The sequence below is a fragment of the Strigops habroptila genome, chromosome 19, assembly GCF_004027225.2.
Source record: "Strigops habroptila isolate Jane chromosome 19, bStrHab1.2.pri, whole genome shotgun sequence".
In the NCBI taxonomy this organism is placed as follows: Eukaryota; Metazoa; Chordata; class Aves; order Psittaciformes; family Psittacidae; genus Strigops; species Strigops habroptila.
Window position 1 is genome coordinate 1,132,903 of NC_044295.2, and position 27,307 is coordinate 1,160,209.

A 27,307-nucleotide genomic window follows, 5' to 3' on the forward strand; every position below is an offset into this window, starting at 1 on the left:
CCAATAGCGGAGCTGAGATGTGGGAGTGACAGCCCGCAAAGCCAATCAGCGCTGAGAGCTGTGCGAGCGCACCCCGTCCTCAGCCCCGCCCCGCCTCTCCTGCGCATGCGCAGTGAAGAACAGGCGCCCCCGCACAAAATGGACCCTGGCGGGCGCCGGGGGTGGGACGGGCACCCCCGGTTCTTTCCCGTTTCCCGTCCCGCCCCGCTTCGCTTCACGTCCGCCTCCGTTGCGTTACCGGAACGGCGGCGGAGGAAGGCAAAAAGAACGTGAGGTCCCACCGAGATTTGAACTCGGATCGCTGGATTCAAAGTCCAGAGTGCTAACCATTACACCATGGGACCGCTGCGTAGCGTTTGTGTCAGTGTGCTCTCACTGTACCCCGGTGCCGTCCGGGTGTCCGGTCTCCCGTTGTCCCTTCGTTGTGGCGATGGGATTCTGCTTCCTATCCCTTCCCTTCCCGCTCCGGTACCGACAGCGCCGGGATCGGCCCCGCTCCGCTCCGTAGCCATCCATAGCGAGGTCGGGAGGACCCCCCCGTATGTTCTTTCCCTGCTGCGGGCAGCCCCCGGACCCCTCCCGGGCGACTCAAGGGCACGGAGAGAGGTCGGTCGCTCTCCGTGCCCTTGAGTCGCCCGGGGGGGGTCCGGAGCCTGCAGCCGCGGTGCTGCACATCCAGGACGCAGCTTCCCCCCAGGGGGGTGCTTTTCAGTGTCTCCCCCCCTGCTCCATCTCCCAACACCCCCGAGCTAGAAAATTATACGAATTAGTCCTTAAAACCCCGTTAAATCACGATACCGGCCCCGTTTGGGTGCTACCGGCACCGAGGACAGGCTGGAGCATCTTCTGTGATGGCTCTGAGCTTCACCGCTGTCACCTGCACTCATTCGCCACCAACCCTCAACACCGATTTCCTCTATTTCCCCTTTATTTTTCCTTCACTCCCTCTTTTACTTTCCCCATTTCCCCTTCATTCACCAATTTTTCTCTATTGCCCCCTTTTCCCCCTCTATTTCCCCCTTTATTTCTCCATTTCCTTCCTATTTTCCCTTTAATTCTCTGTTTTTCTTCTATTTCCCTTTTATTTTTCTATTTTTCTTCCATTTCCCCCTTTATTTCTTTTTTCCTCCATTTCTCCTCTATTTCTCCCTCCTATCTTCTATTTCTCTATTTTCCCTCCCTTTCCCCCTTTATTTCTCTATTTCCTCCCTCTTTCCCCTTTAATTCTCTATTTTTCTTCTTTCCCTTTTATTTTCCTATTTTTCCTCCATTTCCCCCTTTATTTCTCCATTTTCTCCCTTTTTCCCCTTTAATTCTCTATTTTTCTTCTATTTCCCTGTTATTTTTCTATTTTTCCTCTATTACCCTTTATTTCTTAATTTTTCCTCCATTTCCCCTCTATTTCTCCTTCACATCCTCTATTTCCCTTCCATTTCCCTCTTTACTTCTCTATTTTCCTCTTTTCCCCCCTTATTTTTTCTCTATTCCCCCTTTATTTCTCCTTTCCCCCATTTCCCCTTCATTTATCAATTTTTCTCTATTCCCCCCCTTTTCCCTCCATTTCTCTTTATTTCTCCATTTCCTCCCTATTTCGCCTTTAATTCTATTTTTCTTCTATTTCCCTTTTATCTTTCTTTTTTTCCTCTATTTTCCCCTCCCTTTCCCCCTTTATTTCTCTTTTCTTCTATTCCCCCCTTATTTTTTTCTCTATTCCCCCTTTATTATTTTCCCTCCATTCATTTCCTCTATTTGTCCTCCATCTCCCCTTTATACCTCTATTTTTTCTAGCCCTCTTTTATTCCTCTATTTTCTATTTCCTCCTGTAATCCTCTTTTCTTTCCTCTATTCCCCCCTTTATTTCCTCTGTTTCCTTCCCCCCACCCATACAAACACACACAAACACATTGTGAGGTGTTTTTTTTTTTGCTTGTCTTTTTTTCCTCTTTATTTTTAAAATGAAACAGTGGAGTGAAGCGGTTTGTGGCAAAAAAGAAACCAAAACAAGAAGAAAAACAACCTCGCTGGAAGAGCAACGGAGCCCATGTCCATCCAAAACCCCAACTCCACATCCAAGCCACCAAACTGCCTCACGCGAGGGGACAAGGCAAGAACACGGATGAGAAGAGGAAAGGAGGAGAGGGAGGGGGAGAAAAGGCGAAAAGAAATCAGCTGAAAAGAGGAAAAAACAATTCTCAACACAGGAAAGTACAATTTGAGCTTCGGAATAGCCTCAAGTTGCATTGGGGCGGCTGCCGGGAGGAGCAGCACCCGCGGGTGCAGCCGGCCGGTGGATGAGGAATGGGTGCTCCTGGTGTTGGGATGCAGAGTGATGCAGCACCCCCAATTCAGCTTGATCCCCTGCCTCACGCTGCCACCGACCCCAAAAAGCCACTGGAAAAAGAAGGAAAACCAGCCCATAGCCTGCGATTCCCGCAGCAAAAGCCAGGCTTGGACCAGCGGGCCTGGGGAACGAGGAGGATGGAGGCGCACTGCTATGGAAGTACTGCTATGGAAGAAGTAAATAGCCAAGTTCTAAAGGAAAAAAGGAAGTCATGGAAGATTGAGCACTCAAAAGAACATCAGTCACAACCAAACATTTTGGACTGCTGAGGTCTGGAGCTTTTACAACTAACGACCACTTTCAAGTGAAAAAGAAAGCCCATAAATTCTATTCTTAAAGAACATTTTTCTTTGGAAAAAGAGAGTATTTATTTTTTCTTTTTTTTGTTTTGTTTTTTACTTTTTTTCCCCTAAACTACAGCCTGTGGAGTTGCCACTACCTAGATTTCCATCTATTGTCGCTAAGAGGTAGATAAAACAAAAATGAATTGGTTATATATAAGGTCGTGCCCCCCAGGTTTGATGTGAGGTGAAGCTGAGGGACTCCATGGGCACCGGCCCCTTGGGGCTCCCGGGAATAGCTCAGACTTCCCAGGAAGTTTAGTCTCCTCTGGAGCCACCCTAAAATCAACTGGGCCGCAGGAGGTGGCAGTGGCATGGGGGGTGTCATGGGTTTGGGGCAGTTTTCCTCCTGAAGTCAAGGAATTTGATCCCGAGATGAATCTGGATGTGCTTTGAATGAACCAACATGATGAACTGCTGGGTAACGAACGCTCACACCAATTACAGCCATCTGAAGGATTACTTTCTGCCCCGATTCCGGTCAATTCGAATGATTTCCCAGGATGATCTGCCAACAGTGATGGGAGAGCCTGGCAAGCCCAGTGCCATTCCCTGCCTCCCGTCCTGCCGGAGCCATGCTCCGGATCAGCCCTTCCCCACTCTGAAACACCAGCAAACTCCTTCCCTCTGGATTTGGTGCTGCTTTGCTGAGCCCATTTCCCAAACTGGACTAAACCGAAACCAAATGGCTTCAGTCCTGTTGTACATTCTGACTCCTGGGGCTGAAATTATTGATTAAATTGGGGTTTTCTAAAGCAAAAAACATCCCTTTCGGTGTCAGCTCGTGCTGATCCGCAGCACCCGAATGCTTTCCAAAGTTCATAACCCACTGCTCTGCCACACCAGTGGCGACAGGCTGCTGCCGCGGTCCAGCAGAGCATCCCACTGCCATGGTCCAGCAGAGCATTCCGCTGCTGTGGGCCAGCAGAGCATCCCACCACCACCAATCCGAGGTATTCAAACAACTAAAGCATCCTGTAATGCTCAGTAAAGCAGCAGGGATCAAACGCTCACCCAAGTCAACCCAGGGCTGACTTATCAAGGGGTCCAACTCACCCACCACCATCCTGGCATCCTCCAGAGCCTTCCTCATCAGCTCTCCTCTTCCACCACACAGCTCTCCCTAACAGCCAGGACACCAAAACTGCCTCCCCACCAGCAAGAAGGGTCTCTGCTGAGATCGGGGGTGCTGGAGGCCAGATCCTGCCATGGGGGCAATGAGGGATCCCCCCGTCCATCCCTCGGGGCCCCGCATCAGCTCTGAGGTAGTTTGCACGTGTGTGTTTCCAGCTCGCAGCACCTGCACAGTCTCCGTACTAAAACTCATGCTTTCAGAGCCTCGGGCTGGTTTTGCTCCGCTCTGGATCTCATCCACCATCACCAATGAGTTAACAAAAAGACATGAAATGAAAATAAACACAAGCAAAAAGAAGAAGAAAGGCTGATTCAACCCAATGGGGACATCATCTCTCTCCTCCCCGATGCGAAGCCACCATTGGGCATCCCAAATCCATTCTAGCCTTGAATAGTTATTGCCAAGCACTCACTCCGAGGCTGCTTCCCAAGCGCCGTGTACCCGGCCTGTGGCCACCCACCTCCAACCAGCAGATCGAAGCCTCCTGAGCTCAAGCACTGCTAATTCCTGCTGCTCCCAGAGCAAATCCATAGCCAAATCCAGCCCTTCAACCGGGAAAGACTCAGCACAGCACAGCCCGAGCCCAGCACGTTATGAGGATGCCGAAATACGTCCGTGCCCTCAGGAGAATACATATTTCACAGGATCACACCGATTTCATCCAAATGAAACAAAAAAAAAAGCTACAACAGAAAATGAAAGAAATTTAAAACGACCAAAAGAAAACCAAAAACGGAAAGAAAAAAAACAACCCTCAGTTACTAAATTCTCCCTCAAATAAGAAAGTTCCAAAACTATCAAAGCCTATGTTGTGTGGAGCAGCAGGGGACAGGGAGGGAAGACCAATAGAAAGGACTTAAATTAAAGAAGTTTTCAACTGTCTTAGAGCAAGTCTGTGTTTCTGATCTTTGCTTTTCCAGAGCCTAGAAACCATTCCCAATAGCAGGAGCTTCACAAAGGTTTTTCTTTCTGGCACTGATTTTCTTTCTAACTTTCACTGCTTGCTTCTTTTTGTTCTGCACTAAAGCAATAAAACCAAACCCAAAACCTAAGGCCCAGGAAACAGAAAATGAAGCTTCAAGGCAGTTTCTTTCCAATATTTGCAATGGATTTTCCTTGAAGTTTGACTCCCTTCCCCACACATCAGCCGGGTCAGGCTGCAGGGAGGGAGCATGGTCCAGGCAGTGCTGCCAAGCCCATGGATGCTCTTAACGACTAAGATAGCATTTAAAGCTTGGAAGAACCATTGGATTTGGGGATTCTCGTGTTCCTTTTCCTCTCTTTTTCTCCAGCTGCATGGCAAAAGAAGCCTCTGATAGCACTGAAATCAGGCAAACCCCCAAATCCAAGTCTCTCCATCACATGGTGGTGGCTCGTTCCAGCAATGCTTTGCACAGGATACAGCACCAGGAAGCACCAAGTGCTTCCAAGACATGAATTTGCCCATCCTCACTTGAGCCCTATGAGGTAGGAGAGCAGCATCACCCCCAGAGGGGCGAAACTGAGGCACAGAGAAGCACTTTGTTTCCTTTTTAATCCTGTTCCCAACCCTGCCCGGATGCTCCCTATGTCCACTTAATAGCTCTGCATCCTCCTTACCCCATGGAGAAGGATGTTTCAGGACCCCACCATGCACCCCAGAACGGGGCAAGGGCTGGGTCTGCTCCTTGCTCATGGGGAAGAAAAATAATTGCAATGAAAAATAGAATTAAAACCACATTATTTCTGTTGTGATAAAAACAAGGCAGAGAAGAACCAACGGCACCGCTCACCGCTCCATGTGGAAATTGCCCCTCAATTACCTCTTATTCTGGAACAAAGACAGCAGCTAGAGGAGCTACTGTGGGACCAAGAATCCTTCCTGCTTGCTTTTGGGGTTCACTCCCATGATTTTTTCCTGGTTATTCACTCCATACATGATCCAGGGCTCACTCAAGTCTCCTGCCACCCATCTCACTACCCAGCTGTGCCGGGGATCCCAGTTTATCCCACTTTTGCTCTTCCCAGCTCAGCTTGGCTCCAGAGAAAGATGGGAGAAGCTCAGAAGCGTCTTCCTTACTGCAAATCACTTTATATATATAAATAATTTCCCTTAGGAAAACAAAGAGATTCCCCCCCAATAAAAGCACCAATCGCTCCTACGTTATGGCAGCGGGACCAGCTTGGGGGTGGGAAAAGCATCCAAAGTTTCCCTGAATCATCAGATATTAGGTCATCTTCTCACTGCAACAACCAGACTGACAGGACTGGGGGTGCTCGGGGTGGGATTTGGGGTGTTTTGTTGGGGTTTTGTGAGTTTTTCCCTTATCCCTCAATGATACAGTTTGAAGCAGTTATGCGAAACGCTTGCTGTTGGAAAAACAGTTCTCATCCCGATGTCTGAATACACTGTTCTGTGCAAGGCTGGAATTAAAGGGAAAAAAAAAAAAGGGAAGTAGAGAGCCAGAGATTTCAAGCAATAAAACTGTTTTTCCTAGGAGAAATGCCAGGCTTCCTAAAAACCAGAGACACCAATGAGGAAAACCCCACGGAAGCCCCTCTCCCACCACATCAAGGGGCAGGAGCTGCTGGCAGGGTGCTGCCAAGCCTGAATTTTGCTCTGTTGAGCCCAAATTGATGGGAAAAATGATAAAGAAAAGGGTCAGCACTTCCCTACTGGAGCTGGGCTGCATCCCACGCTCCTCTCGCACCCCAAACCTCTCAGTGGGGAGAGGTGCGGGCGCTGGGGTGAGGACGGCAGCACTCACTGCTCCCAAATCCACTTGGTCATCACTAAATCCTTTATATTTAACCCCCATTCAAGCAAGGGCCGTTTTCTTGCAGGTGAAAAAGAGCAAGATGGGACTTTAAAAACCCCATAAACCAACCCCGGGAACCTTTTAGAGCAGGCAAAGAGGTTCAGGCCCATCAGTCCTCGGGGTTGGATCCATCTTTCCTCTCCTCTATGCATCTATATTAAAAAATGTGGCTCCCGTTCATTTATATTTCTCCTCTTTTTTTTTTTTTTTGCCTTTTTTTTTTTTTTTTTTTTTTTTTCTTTTTTATCCTTTTTTTTAAACTCATTTAATCCTCGGTAAAACGGAGGCAAATCTCTGTCAAATACTTAACAGCATCATAGTGGAGAAGATGGTTTTGACGCTGCCTCCGTGGCAACCCAGGAGGCCGATTCGTTTGGGTTCTGGGATATATATATAAAGATATATAAATATATATATATATATATATGGCTTCCAAGCGTTTGTATAAAAATTGCCTGAGCTGGTGTGGTTTCAATACCAGCAAACCCCTTGTACCCCACTTTGCATAGTCAATGCTGCCTAGGAGTCCATCCTTGCATCCCGGGAGTGGAAGATTTCTGATCCCAAAGCTCTTTCATACTTTGATTTCTCGCTGGAGTTGGCTTGAGAAAAGGCCTTTTGCAGCCAGTGGCAGGTTTTTGGTGGGTTTTTCTCACTTAATTCCCAAAAAAAAAAAAAAGGAAAAAAGAAAAAGAAAGAAATTAATTTTTTTTTCCAATCAAAAAAAGAGTTGGTGGCTCCAATTTATCCAAGGTCTCGAAGAGTCGTGACATGTGACAGCTCTTGTGTCGTGCTGAGATTCATTACATGGCATGAAAAGGCCAGAACCATCAAAAAGCAGAAGCTGCTGCCATCTTTTCCACTATGAAATTCCTGTCGTTCTCCATAGAGAGCTCATAACACTTGGGTTTACCTGCACGTCACTCCTGGCTCAGAAGAAATTATCCAACTTAACTTCTCTTTTTTTCATTAAAAAAATAAAATATTCAAGACTATTCCGCTTTTATATAAAATATCAGCAAGCCCCAAAGAAAAAACTAAACTCAAAAAAAAAAAAAAACCCAAAAAAACCAAAAAACACCAAAAACATCCATTGCTGAGGTAACGTCATACCTTGAGGTAGCTTTTTTTTTTTGCTTTTATCTTCTTTTCTTTTTTTTCCCTCTTTTTTGTCTTTTTTTTTTCTTTGATGTTGGCGGCGTTGTTCTCTCATTGCTCAAACACACGGCAATACCTGGCCTGAACCCCCCACCCGCCCCACGTCTCCCTGTTGTTGCAATGGTTTCAAGGACAGGACCTGCTGCCGCGTTCCCTTCTCCATGAAAGCCACTCGTCTTCCTGGCCTGCTGCGTGAGGTGAATTTCAAGCTGGGGTTGGATTTGGAGGAGGAGCCCAGGAAAACGGCAGCTGGAGCGGGAAGGCTGGTCTCCGCTTGGGAAAAGAACTGGTTAAAAGCACCAAGTTAAGGTTTGTTCCCAATTCCCTCCTTTTAGCTGCAAATTGGCTCACCCAGGAGTTGCTCTCCCAGGTCTCCTCCCGCCCGGTGTGTGCGGGATCCAGCATCACCCCTCTCCCGACAATGAATCCCAAAGTTGCTTTCCCACCCTCCCGCTCCAATTTGCGGGAAAAATCAGTGTAAATCCACATTTTGGCTGGATTTGCAGTGGAAAAACCACGTTGTGGGTGCCCCACCGTGGAGACAAGCCCTTCCCCTGCCTGGAAGAGGCGATGGCAGCAGTTACTGTCCCTTCCAAATACTCACTATTAAAACCAAATCATTCCAATAGATCTACAATAGCAAATCCACATAAGAGTGACGGGAATCAGTAACCATATTACATTCGGTTGACGTATATATTTGGTATCGTCTCATGAGAACAGTGATTCTTACTGCAGAAAGGAGGGTGGTGGGTGGGTTTGTTCTTTAAATAGTGAAAAAATATCTTCATAACTGAGAAATAGGCACTAAACGTACCAATTTCAAGACTCTTTTTTTCCCCGCCTAGAGAGATTTGGAAGAAGGGGTTGGAATGAGATGATCTTTAAGGTTCCTTCCAACCCAAACCATTCTCTAAGACACAAATAGCCTCAGGGGAATTCACTCATAAAAAGACTCCCTGCGTGTTTCCTCAAAAACCCGGGAGGCTCTGATGGGATTTTGGGGCACAAACCTCCTGCTCCAGGTGAAGAAACCAAGGCTGAGGGTGCACAAAAGGAATTTGGTACAAAACCAGCCCTGGAGCAGCAGCAAAGCTGAGTCCCCTGTGCTGGGCATCTCCTTGCTCAACCCTCCAACCCCCCAAACCATTCTGCATGTGTTTAGTTCCCATCATCTGATCACTAAAGAGATGAAGATGAATTCAATGTTTCCTACCAAGCAGGGGTGGTTTTTTTGCTTTTCTTTCTCTTTTTGGTGGTGGATTATTGCTGTTGCTTGAAGGGAAGAGAGAAAAGCAAATGTGCTTTCACAGCCCTTCCCTTCCTCGGGCAGTTTGCCTCGTCTCTAGGACGGGTTGTCACCTCCTCATGGAGAAAAATGGTCACTTGTTCCACTCCTGCCATTATTTCATAGGCTTAGAAAGAAATAAAAAATAATAATAACAAAAAAAAGGAAATCTTTCTTTAAACTAACCTAAAAATGAAAAGAAACATTCAAACAACTGAAAGGGGGAGGAGGGGAAAAATAATCCTGGGAAATAGAGGTGCTCTCCTGGCTTCTAAGGCTCTACAAGGCACTGCACTGCAGGCAGCACAGGCAGGAGGAATCCTGCCCTCCTGTGGTTCTGAGGCTGGAGCAGTGCAGAGCTCCCAAGGGACCCAAATCCATTTGGTGCTAAGATGAGGAGGGGATATTTCTTTTAATTATTATTACTTTTTAGCCCGCAATGGATCTTGTGACCAACAAGAGTTGGTAAAAATCCACTGGGATTTCTCTTCCCAAAACTAAAAAAAAAAAATCATCAAAATTAACTGCTCCAAAAGGCTTAATGTCACTCTGGGAATATCCAACCAGCTGCAGGAGGGAGGGAGGGAAGACGCAGCCACTGGGCTGGGATGGGAACCTCCAGAGGCTACTTAAATGAGAGGGTGAATGCTGCACCCATGAAACGGGAACTCGGCTTCACCGTCCCCGGGCACCCGGTGCCGCGCCAGCCTCGGCATCGCTGGCACACTGCAGCACCTCTCGCTTCATTTAAGTAGCTGTCCTGGCATGTGGAGCTGAAAATGGATCCAATGTTTTTCCTTACCCTAGCCATCTACCTCGGAAGCCAATCAAACTGCCTTTAATCTCGATGGGTTAATGAAAAGTTAGCATCTGTCTACGGTAACTGATTCCCAGCCACTCTTAAGCCTGGCATTGGCTTGTTCCGCTTTTCCCGTTGGTGTCAGTGCTGCTCTTATTTCCTCCGTGCTTGTGTCTGACCGCTCTGTCCCTTCTGGTGCTGCTGCTTCACCTGGGCCAGGATGTCTCGGATCTTGCGCTGAGCCATCTGCGGATGAGAAGACCAAAAAGGGGAGCAGGGAGACAACCCAGGTGAGACCCCGGGGCAAGGCCAATCGCTCCACTTATTGCGGAAGGTTATACAATCCCAGCCTGGTTTGGGTTGAAGGGACCTTAAAGCTCATCCAGCTCCAACCCCCTGCCATGGGCAGGGACACCTTCCACTAGAGCAGGTTGTTCCAAGCCCCTGTGTCCAACCTGGCCTTGAACACTGCCAGGGATGGGGCAGCCACAGCTTCTCTGGGAAAAGTCTGTGCCAGCGCCTCAGCACCCTCACAGGGAAGAGCTTCTGCCTCAGAGCTCATCTCAATCTCCCCTCTGGCAGGTTAAAGCCATTCCCCTTGTCCTGTCCCTACAGGCCCTTGTCCAAAGCCCCTCTCCAGGTTTCCTGGAGCCCCTTTAGGCACTGGAGCTGCTCTAAGGTCTCTCTGAAGCCTTCTCTTCTCCAGGCTGAACAAACTCAAGCAGGTCAGATGCTGCAGTGTTCAGCAGGGCTGGGTGAAGCGGCTCCTGGCAATTCCTTCCCGCCCTATTTTTAGAGTGCTTTCCCCCAGAAGTTGGATTTGGAAGGTCACACCTCCCATATACACACACTCTTGCAGCTCTCCCTGCTTCCCCTACCATCAACACCATCACCCACAGCAAAAAGCACAGCTCACCACCACCCGCTTCTGCAAACACCACCGGAAAAAGCCTTCAACAGGAGGATACACACATGGACACAACCCCATATGAGCCACCAGAGAATCCACCATCACTTGTGCAGGAGCTGCCCGGGCCGTACCTGGCTGGCGTAGAAGTGCCCAATGATCTTCACGATGACCTGCTCATTCTCATCAGGGGTCTGGTCCCGTGGCACCACCACCTCTGCTGCCGTTAGGTTCTGCAGCTCATTGACCTGTGGGGAAGGGGCAGAGGCCGCCCCAATCACACCGTGCGGGAAGGACAAGCCCCTCCGGGAAATCTCAGCCAGTCCTATGGGAAGTCTGTCCCTGGGACAATCCGCAGGCACTGGCATGGAGCAGCCACCCTCCCAGGGACATCCCTCCCTAGGGTGCTCCCATCCGAGCAGTGCCTCTGCTTACGGTTTTGCCCCCTTTGCCGATGACCCTGCCCGCGGCCGAGGCGGGGACCCGGATGTGCGTCTCCAGCTTCACTTCTTCCTTCGGGCCAAAGAAGTTCTCCTCCTTCAGCTTCCCATAAATCCTGCCTTGTGCCTGTGCAAGGGAGGGAGCACAGTGTCAGACATCATCTGAGATGTCCTACCCCCTGCATGGGACAGCATCCCAGCAAATCCCAGTTCCTTGGGGTTTTAAACCAACTCATCCCCTGGGAGAGCTGATGCTGGGTTTACCCAGCCACACACGGGGGGTCAGAATTGGGGCGACCACCCTCCTCCTCCTCCTCCCTTCCCAGCTCCATGGGGCAGTGGAGAGGGATACCCCGAACCCCCACAGTGACAATAGCACAGGAGTAACCTTGAACTGGGCTTCTGGAGGGCCTGTGATAACCACCATGCGCACTTTGGAGTCCGGCGTCTCCGGAGGGGCAATCTGGGGGGGGGAAGAGAGATGGTGGCTGCGGTGGGGAGCAGCACAAGCAGGGTGGCCATTGCCCTCCCTCCCCTGCACCACAGGACTGCATCTCCAGCCTGACCATCTGGGATCTTCCAGTGGTTTTCCCAGCCAGAAAGGTCTCCCCGCTGGGGCAACCCTACCTTGATAGAGGCACTTGCGAACCGGGAGAGCTGCTTGATGTGCTGGCCCTTCTTACCGATGATGGCACCGACCGCCTGCGCGGGGATGAAAACGTGCACCGTCTCCTGCTCCGGAGGCTGTGGGTACAGAACTCAGTGCCACTACAGGGATCAAGGTTCCAAGTCCCGTCCCAAGTGATGCTCACACCTCTCCCAAGCGTGCAGGGCTGAGCCATCGCCAGACCCTCTTGGGTCTGAGCAGCATCTCCGCCACATTTGCAATAGTTTGAAAGACCAGATCCTGCACCCACACTGGACCTGACCTGCCTGCTGGCAGCAGGGGATGCTGAAGACGTCACCCTGACCATCACAAGGGTCTAGAGATCCCCGAGCTGGAAGCAGGAGCAGTTTTGCTGCCTGGTGTTCACTCACCATGAAGGAGCTGTACGGCGCGGCCCCAGAGACGCTGCTCGGTGGCGGAGGTACCGCATTGGAGGAGGCAGGGAAGAGGCCAACCGCAGCCAGGTTAAGGCCAGGGATGAGGTGAGATTGCAACTGAGGGTGAGATGAGAGAAATGTGTGTTGCTTTTACCAGGGCATCCTCCTGTAGAGTTCCCACCAGCTGAGACACAGGGTAGGGCAAACCCCACTCACACTCATGGCAGCCACGTCATTCTCGTAGGCTTCCCTCACTTTCTTCATGATCTCCTGCTCTGCTTTGCAGCAGTTCTCAATGGAGCCCTTCACTGTGATGGTCCTTTCAGGGTTGTACAGAGTCAGGTCCTGCAAGCTAATGAGAAAGCCACCATCAGTGCCAAAACCAGTGCTACACCGGCTCCCCTGGTCCTTCTCATGGGTGCTGTTGAGGTGCCGGGTACAGAGTGTGTGCTAAAGTGTACCAGGACTGCCTGGTCCCAGCCAGAGCAGGGACCAGCATCATGGTTTGTACTGGGAAGTCCACTCTGTCTCTCCCAAAAACATGACTTAATAGTAAAACTCCAGTTCTGGGGATCAAACCAGTGGGTCTTTAGCTCTGCAGCCCTGGAGGGATGGGGAGGGTGCACTGAAGGGACAGGAAGGGGACACTGAAGAGATAGGAAACGGAATATAGAAAATACAAAGCCTTGATTCCCATCTGACCCACTCCCATCACATCACTCCTCCCCCTCCTCATCCTCCCCGCCCGCCCCAGGCTGAGGAAGGTCTGCCCTGAGGAGCCTTACGATGAGATGGTGATTTTTGTCTCCGTGTCCTGCTCCACTTTCTTCAGGTTTCGCCCTTCTTTGCCGATCAGGCGCCCCACAAAGTTGTTGTGGGCCAAGATTTTCAGAGGCACTTCGTCAGCTCTTGAGAGAGGAATGGGGGAAAACCAACATGAGGATCACTGCAGCCAGAAGAGGAGGGATGTGGTACAGAGGGATGTGGGGAACTCAAGTCCCCTTTTCTTGGAGTCCCCCAAACTAAAGCTCCTGCACACATGGGAGCATCACGAGGATTGGGGTGATAGGATGGTACCACAGCGTGGTGAAGAGGGATACACATGCACAGAAAGGCAGGGGGAAACCTTACGTCTTCGTGTCCTTTGCCTCCTTCTGCATGATCTCCAGAATCATCTTGCAGGCAGCAGAGCAGCCCTCAGGGGTGGAGTGGATGCTGATGGCTTTTTCTGCAGCTCCTGCATTTTCTTTCCGGTGCACATCAATCCTGCAAGCACAGGATGGGAGCTGGGGTGGAGGAAGCAGCTCTGCAGCTTCCCAGCAGCACAAGTGCTGGCTGCTCCATTCCCCATGGAGCCCACACTTGACTGTAAGGTTATATGCACTCAGGGAAGGCAAGAGGAGTTAATTCTGGGCTCGATGCTCGGTGTGGACACAGCGGTTAGGAGCTCAAATCACACAAACCCAAATAAGGCATCAGCATCTATTTATTTTAAGCAACAGGAGTGATTAAGTGGTGGAACAAGCACGTGCCTGGGGGATGGGATGGGCTGTCCATCACTCCACGTCTTAGATAAAGCCTTCCTTGGGGGACAAGAGCCGGAGCCAACATAAGCTCAGGGGTCAAATGCAAGAGCAGGGGGGGTGAAGCTCCACAAGAACGTGCTAAATGAGACTGGCTGAAGTAGCAACTTCCCCACGTGCTTGCCTGGGTCCCATCCCAGCAAGGGCGGCCCCAGCAAAGGGAGACACATAGGGAAGTGTACCCAGAGAGCCTGGCTGGGGCAGGGCATAGGAAAGTGGCTCTTAGACACACAGCACAGAGGAGCTGGGGGGGCCTCAAAAAACAATCCATTCTCCAGAATAATCCAACCTCATAAATCACTGCAAGCCACAAGGCGCAAACCAGCTCATGGGAGAACGGACTCACTTGGACTGTGTCTGCTTGGTGATGTTCCTGATGGTGGCCCCTTCCTTGCCGATGATGGCACCCACGTACTGGGTGGGCACCAGGAGGCGGAGCGGGATATCCACCGGCTGCTGCTTGACCGGAGCCCCTGCGGTGACGGGGGAGCCCTGCCTGGGAGCACCCCGCGCCCCAAAGCCACCCCGCCGCCCGTTCTCCGGCCCCTGCATGGACTGCTCGTCAGGGATGTAGGAGACCTTCAGCGCGTGGTTCTCCAGCTGGTGCCCGTTCAGCTTCATGATGGCTCTGGAAGGGGAGAAGGGGTTGGGTGAAGGATCCATCCTGTCATGCTCCCACACCAAGCAGCAGCACATCAGCATCAGCTTGACCCAAAACAGGCCAAGCCCTCCCTGAACATAACACCCAGCAAGGTGACACTGGGAGCAGGGAAAGGAGACGTCACTGGTGCTGTGGGGACCTGGCAGGACTTTCCACCTAGCCTGGATGAACCCACATATTTTAAGGGGAACCTCTCCAAGCCCCTGGGGCAAGGACAAGATCCTGCAGGGAGCGATTCCCACATCTCCTCCTCTTTATGAGTTTTGTCCAGCATCTCAAATCTCTCTCCTGGCAGGACTTCAGGGGCTGCAAGAGCTGAAAGCTGTCGATAGATGGGGCTGGCAGCAAGAGCAAGGCAGCAGCTTTGGCCAGCGCTCTCTGCAGCTCCCAAGTGGTCAGTGACTTAAAATAAACCCACACCAAACCCAAGAAGCTCTCAAAGTGGCTGACCAGAGCCTTTCCCTGCTGCAGCCCCATCCCTGCAGGATGCAAAGGGATCAGAGAAAGATGCTTGATGAAGCACACACATCCCCGGAGGAGGAAGGAGCAGGGGAGAAAGGCTGCAGATCTGAGAGCAAAACTATCAGCGTGAAACTCTTGCTGGTAAAAGCAGCACAAAATATTCCACCCTATGGGGTGCAAAGCACAGGGTTGGTGTGGATGGAAAAGGGACAGGAAGACAAACTGGGAATATCCCTCAGCTCCACGGCTGGCCCCTGCCTCTGTTATTACATGAAGCCAAACAAGACAGTGGTTCCCCCATGAAGTCTGCTGCGGCCACATGTGTGACCACAGCAAACTTGGCTTTCACAGCTGAAGTATTATCAGCTGAGTGGCCATTTGGAAGCCAACACTTCAGCAGAGTGACCACAGGAGATGTCTCTGGGGACAGCAGCTTGGCCACAGCAGCCACATTTGACACATGTTCACCTCGGTGACGGAAGCCTTCCTAGATAAAAAACCTATCCATCAATCCCTGTGCTCCTCCAGGCTGCCCTCCAAGGAAAGTGCTGATCCCATCCCTTTGCAGAGCCCGTGATCAGGGCAAAAAGAACACAAAATAAACAGCATGGAAAAGCCCGATCTTCCCCGGGCAGGATGGGGAAGGGAGCTGCAAGTGTCCAAGTGATACAGCCATCAGCCAGGGAGGACACGTGTTGCCCAATACCTACCAGCTCCTGTGTGGTTTGGTCTCGTTATTACTTTTTCTAGAGACATAACTCCTGAAATCATGTAAGTACAAGAAAATCTCCACTTTTCCTCAGGCAAAAACTTATGTTTTTACTCTCTGATCTGCAGAGAAAAGCCTAAAAACTTGGATGTCCCTCTGAAAGTGAAGGCAATTGGAGCTTGGGGAGGGCACGCTCAAAGGTTTCCTGTATTTTTAGCCAAAATGTAGGGATTCTGGTGTGATCTGGCTCCCAGCACCAGGAATCCTGTTTTCTGCAGGCAGGGAAGGGGCTGGAGCTGCAGGAAGGAGGCAGCCTGAGCTCCCAGGGGACCGCAGGGCACTTACTGCCTGGTCTGCTCCCGGTTGGCGTAGGTGACGTTGACGACGGCCGTCTCGCTGTCTGTGTTCACTGCGAACAAGAGGGGCAGGAATTAGAAAGGCACCGTGAACACCTTAGACCAAGGCTTGTAAGTGTTTTTCTCCTGCACTCAGGCTGGGATTCATCCTGGGCAGCACAGAGCATCCTGCTTTATAGAAAGGATCCTGATGTGCCATTGTGCTCTGCAGTAAAGCCACCAAAGCCAAGTCCATCCTGACATCCCCCACCGGAGCTCAGGGACAGCCCCAGGAGCTCCTCACAGCCCTCTTTTCCGTTTCTAAGAGGGTTATGGTAACTCTACTCTCATTAAACATCCCGGGGGCAACATTAAACCTCCTGTCTCAACAAATCACCATTAGAGGCTGAGATAAAATCTGCTGAGTGGAGACAGATAGTCCCTGGCCAGCCTCGAGAGAGCATCCTACATTGTCCCCTGAAACAGCTCCTGGTGGGTACCCACAGGTGTGACAGGAATGATGCGCCGGATGCAGGGATACTCAAAGCCATTGCATGGGTCTCAGCTTTTAGCAATAGGGAATAAAACAACAACAAGAAAATCCCAACATCTTTAGCCATTATTACTGCTGGCAAAGGAAAACCGTGCATCCATCCTCTCCCTTCTCCCCACCAAAAAGTGCAGAAAATACCTTAAATACACCTGCTTTTTTCAGTCCTACCTTGCTCACAGTTTTCTACAGTGCCATACTGGGCTAGCAAACCATCCAGCACCTGGAAAAGGGAGGGAAAAACATGCCACTTTACACTAGGATTGTCAGGACAGAGCAGGGAAATACAATCAATGAATCAAGGCAGCTTTCTAGTCCTTAAGATACCATAAGCAATTAGATAAAGGAAGCTCCTGCCTGCCCCAGGACACTGGACCAAGGGGCCTTGGAAAAGCCCCAGCAGCTGGCAGGAAGAAAGGATCCCTTTTTGTTCCTTATACGCTAAATAAATCATACAACCCTGTTATTAACGGGGATTTTTTTGGTGGAGCTCATGTTGCTTCAACCGGTTGATTTTACTCCTGTAATGGAAGAGGAATGAGCTATGTGGATGTAAGGGTCTAATATTAGATCCAATTAGTAACAAAGAAAAGGAGAAATTAACTTTAATCCTAAGTAGAGAAATATAAGGGGGGGGAAATGAGTCCTTAAATCTGATCTACCCTTCTCCACGTGCTCCTCTTACCTCCCATCGCAGCTGGGGTGGGATATTTCGGATTTGGATTTTCCGGCTCCTGAAAGAAATGAGAAGTGGTTAAAAAAGCAGATTTGGTGTCCAGAACATGACCACCCTGTGCTGAACCCCTGCATGCTGATGCATGGAATCAAGCTGTGCATTTCCATACACTACCAGGATTCCTGAGGGCTTCTGGCTAATTACACCCGGTCAGTGCTGGATTTGATGGGAACTTCAGAGAGAACAAGATGCCAAAATCCCCCCAAGCACTGGCTGGAGCCTTAACATGGGCATGGCTGGAAAGGCAGAGACTTTTGCCAGATTAAATAGAAGGATTTGATAGCAAACAGAGAGCCATGTGTTCACGAAACCTGCCCCGCGCGCTGCTGGGAGGAAGAGATGAACCCTGGGGATGCCACCAACCACTACTGGAGCATCACTGGTATATCCCTGGCAGTGTTCAAGGCCAGGTTGGATAGAGCCTTGGGTGACATAGTCTAGCGTGAGGCATCCCTGCCTGTGGCAGGGGGTTGGAACTGGATGATCTTAAGGTCCCTTTCAACCCAAACCATTCTATGATCCTATGATGCTGAATTTTAACTGGTGAGATCAGGACATGGGACCACAGCTCCACCACCCGAGATGGTCTCACGCTGCTTCTCCACTCATATTTTTGGCTCTTCCCAACCTCACTTTTCCCAAAATAGAAACTCTTTTTGCAATTCCGATGCCAAATTTGCCCCGGGGGTGCTGTCCCTCCCGCACCCCTCATCATTCAGCTGCTGCAGACAGCTGAGAGCAGCCGTGGGTTCACCCAACACGCCAGTGCACATCCACACCACCACAGCTACCGGCACCCCGATGTGCTGACGGACACCCCACCTAAAGGCAATGACACCTTTGGGTGCCCAAGGCTTTGTAGGACACAGCTTTGCGGGTGGCAAGCCACATACAAGCAGACCCCTATGGACAGCTGCTCCCCATCATTGGCCTGTTTCACAGGAATAACCAAACCCACTGAATGTGAAGATGCCCAAAGATAAGGAAGATAAACGCAGGCAGCTCGGTATTGGGTAAATACCCTTGGACCTGCTCAACACAGACCCGGCCTCAAATCCAAAGTATTTATGTGTGAAATGATCCCAAAAAAAGGAGAGAAAATGAGATTCTGGATCCTTATCTTCTAATTACACAACTTCAGAAAGTGGCTCAGCTCATCTGCCAATGAGAAGAAATCGTCTCAGCATGAAATGGCCCAAAGCCATTGGTGTGGTTTAGCTACACAGGTAAGGATGGATCCCTCCTCATCCCCTTCATCCTGTGAGGCAAAAGCAGCTGCCTCCGGCATTCCCCCTGATCCACGCTTCTGATGTAAAGCCACACACATCAACATCCCTGAAAGGGCTGGCTCTGGTCACTTGGTTTTCAAACAAAACCAGATCTGATGTTTCCCAAAGTCACCAAAGATTTCCCAAAGATTCACACCAGAGGGATGCAATGGACAGATGCGAGGCAGCTCCCCCTCTAAAAGTCAAAATGAAGCACAAGATTTTCCAGTGCTCCCACCAGCTCAGCCACTGGGAAGGCTCCGAAACAGCACATTTTGTAGCTGCTCCAGATGCAAACCAGGTGGATGAGGGAAGAAGAAACCATCCCAACCCTTAAAATCACAGCGTGCTACGAGGGGCTGCAGGAAGCCAAGCGGGGGGATGGATGACACTCTGAAACCAGATCTCTCGTTTACATGCTAATCCACATCCTAAAATGAATAGGAGAGAGATTAAGAGATTCAGAATGCGAAGAATGTCCCAGTCCAGGGAGGGTCAAAAGGATTTGAAGTGATAGAGGAAACCCCGAAGGTCTCCCACCACCCACCCCTGCCACGGAAACTTCTCCAGATAGCTCCAAGCATCTGCATGGGCAGAGCATGTGTTCTGCACATACGTGACCAGAATCAAATGTGCTATGGAGAGAAAAGAGCCATTTATGTCCCCACTCTGTCATTCTGCTGGTGGCATCTCATTTTCTCCCCCTAAAGCCCCCCTAGAATCAGATCTCTTTTTCTGGGCTTGCTGGAGCACCCACCCAGGCAGAGCATCACCCGTGTCCCTGACGGCAGGGAAAGGTGTGAGGCTGCTCTGCCCCTCACCATGGCTTTTATTCGTATGTTAATTAACCAGTAACTCCTCCCATCACAACCACAGCACTGGGATTATTCCCCACTCCTAACAGCCTCCAACACTGATGGATATTAAATCCCCACGAGGCCACGCTTGTAGGGAGAGATGGATCTTTTACCATCCCAACCAGGTGAGCTGCACAGAGCAGAGCATGATCCCATGAAATCCTGGGATACTTGACTTCTGGCCCATGTCCATCAGTGCCCAATCCTGCCCCAGGGAGGGTGGAATCGGAGCCGCATCCATCACCCTTTGGTGAGGTCTGGCTTGATATGGAGCTGCCCCAGAGCGGGTGGAAATTCCCCTCCGATGATGCTCGGCTCCGGCTCTGCCCGGGCGCTCGGCAGCGGCTGTGGTTAGAATTACAGAGGAAGTCATGAATAAATAAACCCTTTGCTAGAAGCAGGTCCTGCTCTATTTAAATCCTCGCTGTGAAATGCCACCACGGAACGTGACAGCCCGGTTCTGCCCGCTCCCACCTCCGAATAAATAACTCCGCGAGACGGCAATTCCCGGCTTCTTATTCATGATGTGCCAAAGGCGGGAGCTCCTCCTCCTGCGTCGCTAAAGGGAATCTCACAACATCCACTCGCCCAAGCTCAGCTGCCAAGACCAGCACTCATGCCCCTCGGGTGGGCAGGAGCCACCGACCAGCATCTCCAGCCCATGGAGAAGGCAAGAGCTCTGCTGGACGCTGCTCAGCTTATGGCAAAGGCAGAAGTCTCCTAGATCCTCGGGGTGAGCCGGAACAAACTGCTGGACCTGGTAAAGAAATGTCTACTTGCAAATCTGGGCAGTTCCTGTGCATGCTGGTGGCTTGTTTTAACTTAAAAAGAGAAGAAATGGGGGAGGAAAGAGGAGGGTGATCAACTGCAGGGATGCGAGAGGAACCACAGGTCCCGGGGAAGGATCCCGGCGTAGTCCTCCCCCTGCTCCATGCCTGTGATGTTGAGATTTTAGCACCCTACTACGTGCATCCTTCAACCCTCAAAACCCTGCCAATGTGCCTGGCAGCCCCGTGCAGATCTGCAGGCTTTCCTGCAGAACTAGGAGGCAAAGGGAAACCTTCGGAATCTCTTGATGCTCTCAATAAACCCTCCCCAACCATGGACTGGACTCATTAAGGGGAAAAACCACCCATCCTGATGCACTTGGGCTGTAACAGGACCAATACCACAGACAAGCATCTTGGGTCATCCCCTCGTTACTCTCAAGCAGTGGAAGCACCAAGATTTGCTCCATCAATGGCTTTCTTTGAGTTTTCCTTCTGCCAGCTCTTTAAACAGCTCAACACACCAACAGGTTAAACATCACCAGAGGGAAAAGCAAAGAGATGGAGCAAAGTGCCACGGAGCAAGCGGAGAATCCAGGAAAGGGGCAGGAGGATCCTGCAATACCCGGGTCCTGCAGAGATTTCCCACCCCCTCGCTCTGTGCCCATCATGGATCAAACCCAAAGGACACCAGGAGGAACCTCTTCTCCAGAAGGGAGAAACCAAGGTGAGACGGGAAAAGCGGCAGCAAAGGAAAGCTTCATTCATTCAGAAAATACTCACTGCTGGTCTCCAACAGCCTTGGAGCCAGCTGGAACCCACTCTGTGTCCCTAATGCACCCAGAGCCCAGAGCTCCCGGTGCCACATCGGCAGCCGCATCCTCAGAGCCATGCACCCTTGGGTGCATGACCAGATTGCAGCAACCTTCACAGTAAACCCTGACCAGCCAGGGGAGCAGAATCATCATTAAGACCCCCCAAAAAAATTCAGTTCTGGGTTTGGGGGTTTTCTCCTTTGGTTTTTCTTTTTTAAATCTCACTGAGAAACACCCCAGCATAGATTCATCCATCGGGATCCCCCTTCCCTCCCCCCGGGATGCATCCCCAGAGACTGCCTTTGAGAGGGTGGCCAGACCCTCCTGCTTCATTAAGAATCTGCTGGTAATTCCCTGGAGTGGCCTGGCACGGTGGCAGTGGTGGCAGGGACCCAAGAAAGGGGCACTAGCTAGTTAGGAGCAGGCAGCCTGGCCGGGGGCCAGTGGGAGGCTGGTCCTAATAGTGTTTTGGCCACAGGTTCCAGCTGAGACAAGAGCACAGAAAGCTGCAGAGACGCTGGGAGAGGAGCATCGCTGCATCCACAGCCACTGAGCGGGTCGGTAGCAGAGTTTGGGATAAAACCTGCATCTCTCCATCGTGTTCCCACGTATGGATATGCCTCCTTCCCATGTTCCTGCAGCATGGAGCCTCATGGCACAGGCAGGGGGTCACCAATGGACAATGGATTTGGCCTCAAGCATCACCAGCACTGGTTGCACGGAGGCAGCTGGAGGGATCAGCACTGAGAGGAGGATGGAGGTGTGGGATGCTCAAGTCACCCTGACCATTGCCTTTGGAGCTTTTAGCCCCAAACGACATTCCCTGTGATCCAGAGGGAACAGACACTCACAACCGCCTGTGTTACCAGCACACGATGCTCTACAAGGCTCATTTTAGGGAGCAATGACAACCTCCATGCACAGGATGACAGCACGAGTGAAACAGCCCCATGGTGCGGCTATCTCCAGCACAGCCATCCCTATGGGTTTCCTTCCTCTTCCCCTATGGATCCAGGTTTTGTTGGGACAACTTGATTTCTCCTTAGCCCCCAAGCCAAGGGCTGATTCCAGCCCTGAGCACTGCAGCAGGAGCTGCTGGTCCCATGTCCTGCATTGCTCTGCTTTAGGGTGTCAGCAATAACTCTGCAGTCGCACCAGAGCCACACACACCCCAGGCACACTTTCTGTGGGGTGTTGGCTACAGCATCTCCCTTATCCATCACCTCCTGGACCTTCTCCATGCACCACCATGTATTCCTCAAAGCAGAAGTGACTAAAGCCACCAAGATGATGAGGGACCAAGCACCGATAGCAAAGTACATCCAAGCTCTGGGCTCTTCCCCAACCCCAACCTGGTGTCTCCTACCAGAACCATTTACACAGCTCCTTAGGGCTGGAGGAGAATGTGCAAAGCCAGAGACATGGGGGAGACCCTACTAGAACTGAACGACATTAATGATGGCTTTTCAATCAAATGCAAATGTTATGCAAATTTGGGGGCTGAAAACACAGTGCATCCCTGATTCAATTAACAGCATTTCATTTATCTAGTTAGGCTTTGATTCAGGAAAGCACTTAATCCTGTGCTTAATGTGTTGTTGTTGTTGTTTTTTAATGTTTTAAACATTTTTTAATAGGAAAATGTGGTTGCTAAGACACAAACGTTGCCAAGGGGACTCGGAGAAAAGTTATAGCAGAAATTACTTGCTTTTCCCTTATAAATTGATAGGCTTTCAATTTGCCGTCATCTCCTAGAAGCAGGAATACTATCCCTCACCTCCCTTCATCGACAAGGAAACAAAAGCACAAAGGAGGAAGTACCTGCTGGAAGCCCACGGCAGATCCCTACCACACCTCCAAGCACAACCCAGTGTCATCCACCCGTTTGGATGGGATCTGCTCCAGGTTTTAAGCCACCTCTCCTGTGGTTTGCCTTCTTTTGCATTCCCCTCCAAGCCAACATGTGTCTCCACTTCCCCACGTGGTTGTTGTACTATTAAACCCGCTGGCACATGGACTTCCCAGCAGGACCAGGCACACGAGGTCCCCACTGGAAGCACTCACACACTGGCAAAGCAGGAGAAAACCCCACATACCTAATTCACCAGATGATAGTTGAGCAAAGCCAATGATCCCAATTCCCTCCTCAAACGCAGCACTACAAAGGTTTGAGTCCTGCTTAAGCAGAGACAGATATTGGAATGTTATCTGAATCCAGACCTCCCGACCCAGTGCTTTATGAAGGTGCAGCAGGTCCAGGTTGAACTTTTGGAGCCTTCATGGTTGGAGGAAAAACCTCAATGCAGGAATGGGGAGGAACGATGGAAAAGTCTCCCCCTGAGTCTGCAAAGAGCCTAAAACCAAATCTGAGATTTGGAGGCATCACATTAGTTTTGAGCCTTAACGCCACAATGGCAAACATCACGAATGTTCAGTTTGAGCGTATAAGTATGCCAGCATTAAGGTCATCCCTGCCCTCTCCTGACCATGTGTCTGCCCATTACCAGTCCCCCCACTGCAGCACTGCCCAGGCCCCCTGTCCCCAGGTCAGGCATAGTCCCACAGAGCAAGAGAAAAAGAGGGTAGAACTTCACCAAAAAGCCCCCAGATGTGCTAAAATTAAGCAGGATCCAGGAGGGATGGAATGGGAAAGAAGAGCACCCCTTTTCTTGTCTGGAAAAGGGACCCAGCTCGCAGCTTGCTCAGAAAACACTAATTTAAACACTGACTTTTCCATATCTCCCATAAAGAAAAAGCAAAGGTCTCCCAGAGAACCATTCCCCTTCTTCCAAAACACCTCCTCCCACCAGACCTCAACTTCATGCGCAACCAACTCAAACTCTAACACCCTTTCTTCTAACAGCATCTCGTGTTGTTTCAAGCTGCTATCCTCCGTGCTTCCAACCCCAGTGACCTGCTTGCCCTCGCCTCCTAAATCTTCACAAAGAAACAACTTCTCCATAACCACACACCAGCAAAAAGCCTCTGTGGGCAGTGGTTGCTGTTCACTGGGGGACCTGGCCAAGGCAGGAGAGGAGAGTCCCAGCTGTGCCCATGCGACAGCAGAGCCAGAGCTGCAGGGTGGCTGTCAGGGAAGAGATTTAGGGGTGGAATAAAAGGAAGAGGAGGTTGAGAAAGAAATATGCAAATACATGTAATGACAAGATGAAAGCAGCAGCAGCAGAAAGGAAAGCAGCGAGAAAACCAGGCTCATGCCTTGAACAGCAACGATTCAAGAGGCCCCTCCTGAGGAGATCAGACCAAGCCAAAAAAGACTTTTGGCTTCTTGCAGCTGGAGGGATGCAGGAGCGAACTGGCCACGGGATTTCAGAGAAACACATCACCCACCAAGAGTCTCGTCCAGACCTGCTTGCCTTGGCTAGTAGTTATCTGTGGCAAGCAAGCATGACATGATTAATCCTTCCCATCAATCAGCTCAGCAAGCAGAATTTGATCTTGGGCTAATAAAGCTGTCTAATTGGTTTCTCTCCATTAGCTCTATTTGGGAACCACTTTGTACCCGGAGAACCACACCTAATAATGGATCAGGTTTTTTCCATGAGTTATCTATGAGCATCCCTTTGAAAGCCTCAGTGAACTCAGTCCTGGGTTTAGAGGAGCTGCTGTACCTTGGGTGCAGAAGGAAGGGACTAGTTGATGCCCAGAGGTGGGAAAAACACTGTCTTATATTCCCTCCTCTGTGAAACTGCTGTGCTACCTCTCCACTCCTCATTTTCCCCACTGATCCTGCATAGATGGTGCTGGCATGGAGCACACACCACATCCATGCTATAAAGTGCCAACCTCTGAGAGGAGCCACCTGAGGAAGCACCTCGGTGCTTCCAAAGACGCAAGAAACCTCAAAACCTCTTATCCTCAGCTTGCCCAGAGGAAGACTCCAGTCATCTGCCGGGCTTGTGCACTTAGTCCTTGCCAAAGCCAATACATCAAGTATCTGCAGACAGGACAAGTTTAACAGTAAGTAATAGAGAAGAAAGATGGATGAGTTTCATACAATGCATCCATTTTGCATTATCTTCCCATTCTAATTTACTGGCGGGTTGCCATATATTGAAAAGCTCTTTTTGATGCTCTAAACATACCCCAGAGCCAAGCTCAGGTAAACTCAGTGGGTTGCCTCAAACTGACCTTCAATCAAACCTGACCCATGAGTTGCACCGGATGAACCAGGAACACACCAACAAATGTGATGCTTAAATGCAAGTTTTCCTGCAGACCATTACACGTGGAGGGGTGGCAGAAGCGGGACTTGTTCCTCTCCCCATCTTTTCCCTGTGGACCTCGAAGCACTTCCAAGACCATTACTTCAGAGCACAGCACAACACGACAGGCTCTAAAGGAGCACCAGCATCACCTGCAGGGCCTTACAGCATCAAAGCACTGTTCTTAGCTTCCCTCCAGCCCTGATGGGGATAGAAAAACCTGAATAAAAGCACACACAAAATAAAGTATATTCTGCATTTTGGTGCATTCTGCACGTCTCAGAGCATCTTCCTTCACCCTCCAGTGCCAACTGGAACAGAAAAGGTCCTAAAGCATCGATTCTCCTGCCTCTAGGAGCTATGGCAGCCACCGACACAGGAGATGCCTCAGTCCACCAGATCTCCTGCCATCCTCCCCCAAATCCAACAAGGCACAAAATAAAAGCTGGGATGGTGAGAAACCCACAGCATGGTCACACCAACTCCAGCTCTTCATGAATGCCTTTGTTAGGGTGCCGGGGATGGGGTTCCAGCAGGCACTGGGCACCATCCATGAACCCCTTGCCCACTTGTCCTTACCACGAGAGGACACCTCTGCCCTCCTCCAGTGCCCAGGACTCTGGTTTCCAGTGGCTCTGATGGTGCTGTGGGCTCGGGGATGCTTTGAGATGAGTTCAGGTTACAAAAGCAGCCAAGTGAAGCTTCAGGCAGCTCCCACACACTTGGCGTCAGCAGGAACCCCAAGCCCCATCAGCACATGCCCTTGGGTGGCTCTTAGACCACTCTAATTTCCCAGTAATGAAGCATCATTACCAGGGTGATGGAATGTGTCACTTTCATACCATTTGGGCCACAGAAAGTGGCCAGGGACATCTACTGACTCTATTTCCAGCCCCCTCATGCAGTGCGGTATTGGCCTCTTACAAACCCCACAGGCTCGGAGCATTTTGAGCAGGGGAAATAAGGAGGGATTTGATAAAGCCGAGGGGAGCTGCAAGGATTCAGGGACCCAACAACCTTAAGCTGCACAAGCACCAGCATGAGAAAGGAAGAGGAAACAAAACTTGTGACTTGTGAGGGTTTTTCTGGTTGAGGTCTATGTCTGGAAGAGGGGGAAGAGGAGGAGGCAGCACAAGGACTGGCAGCTTTGGGGGCTGCTCCAATGCGACGTCACAGTGCTGGAGGAAGGCATGGGACCGATTTGGCGGATAAGACTGGAGTCAAACTTGATATAAGTCACCCTGTGGGGCTCTGTGCCAGTGACACTGAGTCTGTTTTCAGCCCAATCAGGTTGAACCAGTGCAGTGATTGCAGGCAGACAAACCCTCCCAGATCAAAGCAAAGGGAGACTCCAGAAGCTGCAGCTCTGATTGCGCTCTTCTGAACCGGATTCAAGGGTGGAGACCCTCTTGCCAAAAATCCAGTTAAAACCAGTGATCAGACCTGCCAGTCCTCCCAGTTCGGGTGGGGAGATGGTGGGAGGCTTCAGACCTCCACCACAAGCAAGCAGTACACCTTGTCCCCATTGTGCCAGGCACAAATCCCAGCCCAGATCCCAGACAGGAGCTCCCAAAGCCCTGGCACCAGCATTGACAGGTCCAGGCAAAGATAACACACAAGATCTGTGTCAGGATTAGTGTCAGAGCCAGGGCTGAGCCCCAGCTGGGTTATCACCCCCATGTATTTTCCACTGAGAACTGCAAGTGGAATCAAAATGTTTCCATTCTTCTGGCTAAGGGAAGGCAAAGAGAAGCAACAGGGATGAAAAACCCCACCAGCTGCTTCCCTCATTCCACTGGAGCTGGACCAGCAGCAGAGGAGATGTGAAGTTTGCAGAGAGGGTGAAGATGTCCTGTGTTTGATGGTTTGGCTTTTTTTAGCAAGGTGGTCATGAATAAGAGAAGGAAAAGGTTGAGGCTGGGGTAGGACAGGGCAGGAACTGGATAACAGCAAAGATGGGGCTTTACTACTCCACTGCCTCGTTTCAGGGTAAATAGCGGCGCTGAAGCCGCTTACACCCCACCACTGCTTTGGCACAAGCAACCTGACAAACACATACCAAATACATTCAATGCACCATCAGGGAAACC

General features: G+C 50.6%; 1 protein-coding gene and 1 non-coding gene across 3 annotated transcripts in view; both read right to left on the reverse strand.

Annotated features, from left to right (window-relative positions):
- Window positions 1-272: 272 nt before the first annotated feature.
- Window positions 273-344, reverse strand: TRNAQ-UUG. The gene has a single exon. It is a non-coding gene; the product is annotated as a tRNA-Gln (tRNA).
- An 8,106-nt stretch (window positions 345-8,450) lies between these two features.
- Window positions 8,451-27,307, reverse strand: part of IGF2BP1 (insulin like growth factor 2 mRNA binding protein 1) — a 29,067-nt gene continuing 10,210 nt past the window's right edge. Inside the window, exons 3-15 of one of the 2 annotated variants that reach the window (XM_030508842.1) lie at window positions 17,237-17,285; window positions 16,723-16,774; window positions 16,012-16,075; window positions 14,181-14,462; window positions 13,383-13,517; window positions 13,037-13,159; window positions 12,468-12,603; window positions 12,246-12,368; window positions 11,835-11,951; window positions 11,596-11,670; window positions 11,203-11,334; window positions 10,902-11,015; window positions 8,451-10,106 (exon numbers count right to left, since the gene is read on the reverse strand). In XM_030508842.1, the coding sequence (XP_030364702.1) occupies window positions 10,014-10,106; window positions 10,902-11,015; window positions 11,203-11,334; window positions 11,596-11,670; window positions 11,835-11,951; window positions 12,246-12,368; window positions 12,468-12,603; window positions 13,037-13,159; window positions 13,383-13,517; window positions 14,181-14,462; window positions 16,012-16,075; window positions 16,723-16,774; window positions 17,237-17,285 (1,495 nt within the window). In that variant the 3' untranslated portion in view covers window positions 8,451-10,013. Of the gene's footprint in view, window positions 10,107-10,901; window positions 11,016-11,202; window positions 11,335-11,595; window positions 11,671-11,834; window positions 11,952-12,245; window positions 12,369-12,467; window positions 12,604-13,036; window positions 13,160-13,382; window positions 13,518-14,180; window positions 14,463-16,011; window positions 16,076-16,398; window positions 16,414-16,722; window positions 16,775-17,236; window positions 17,286-27,307 lie in introns of those variants that run through there. The other variant, XM_030508843.1, reaches the window with a different exon arrangement.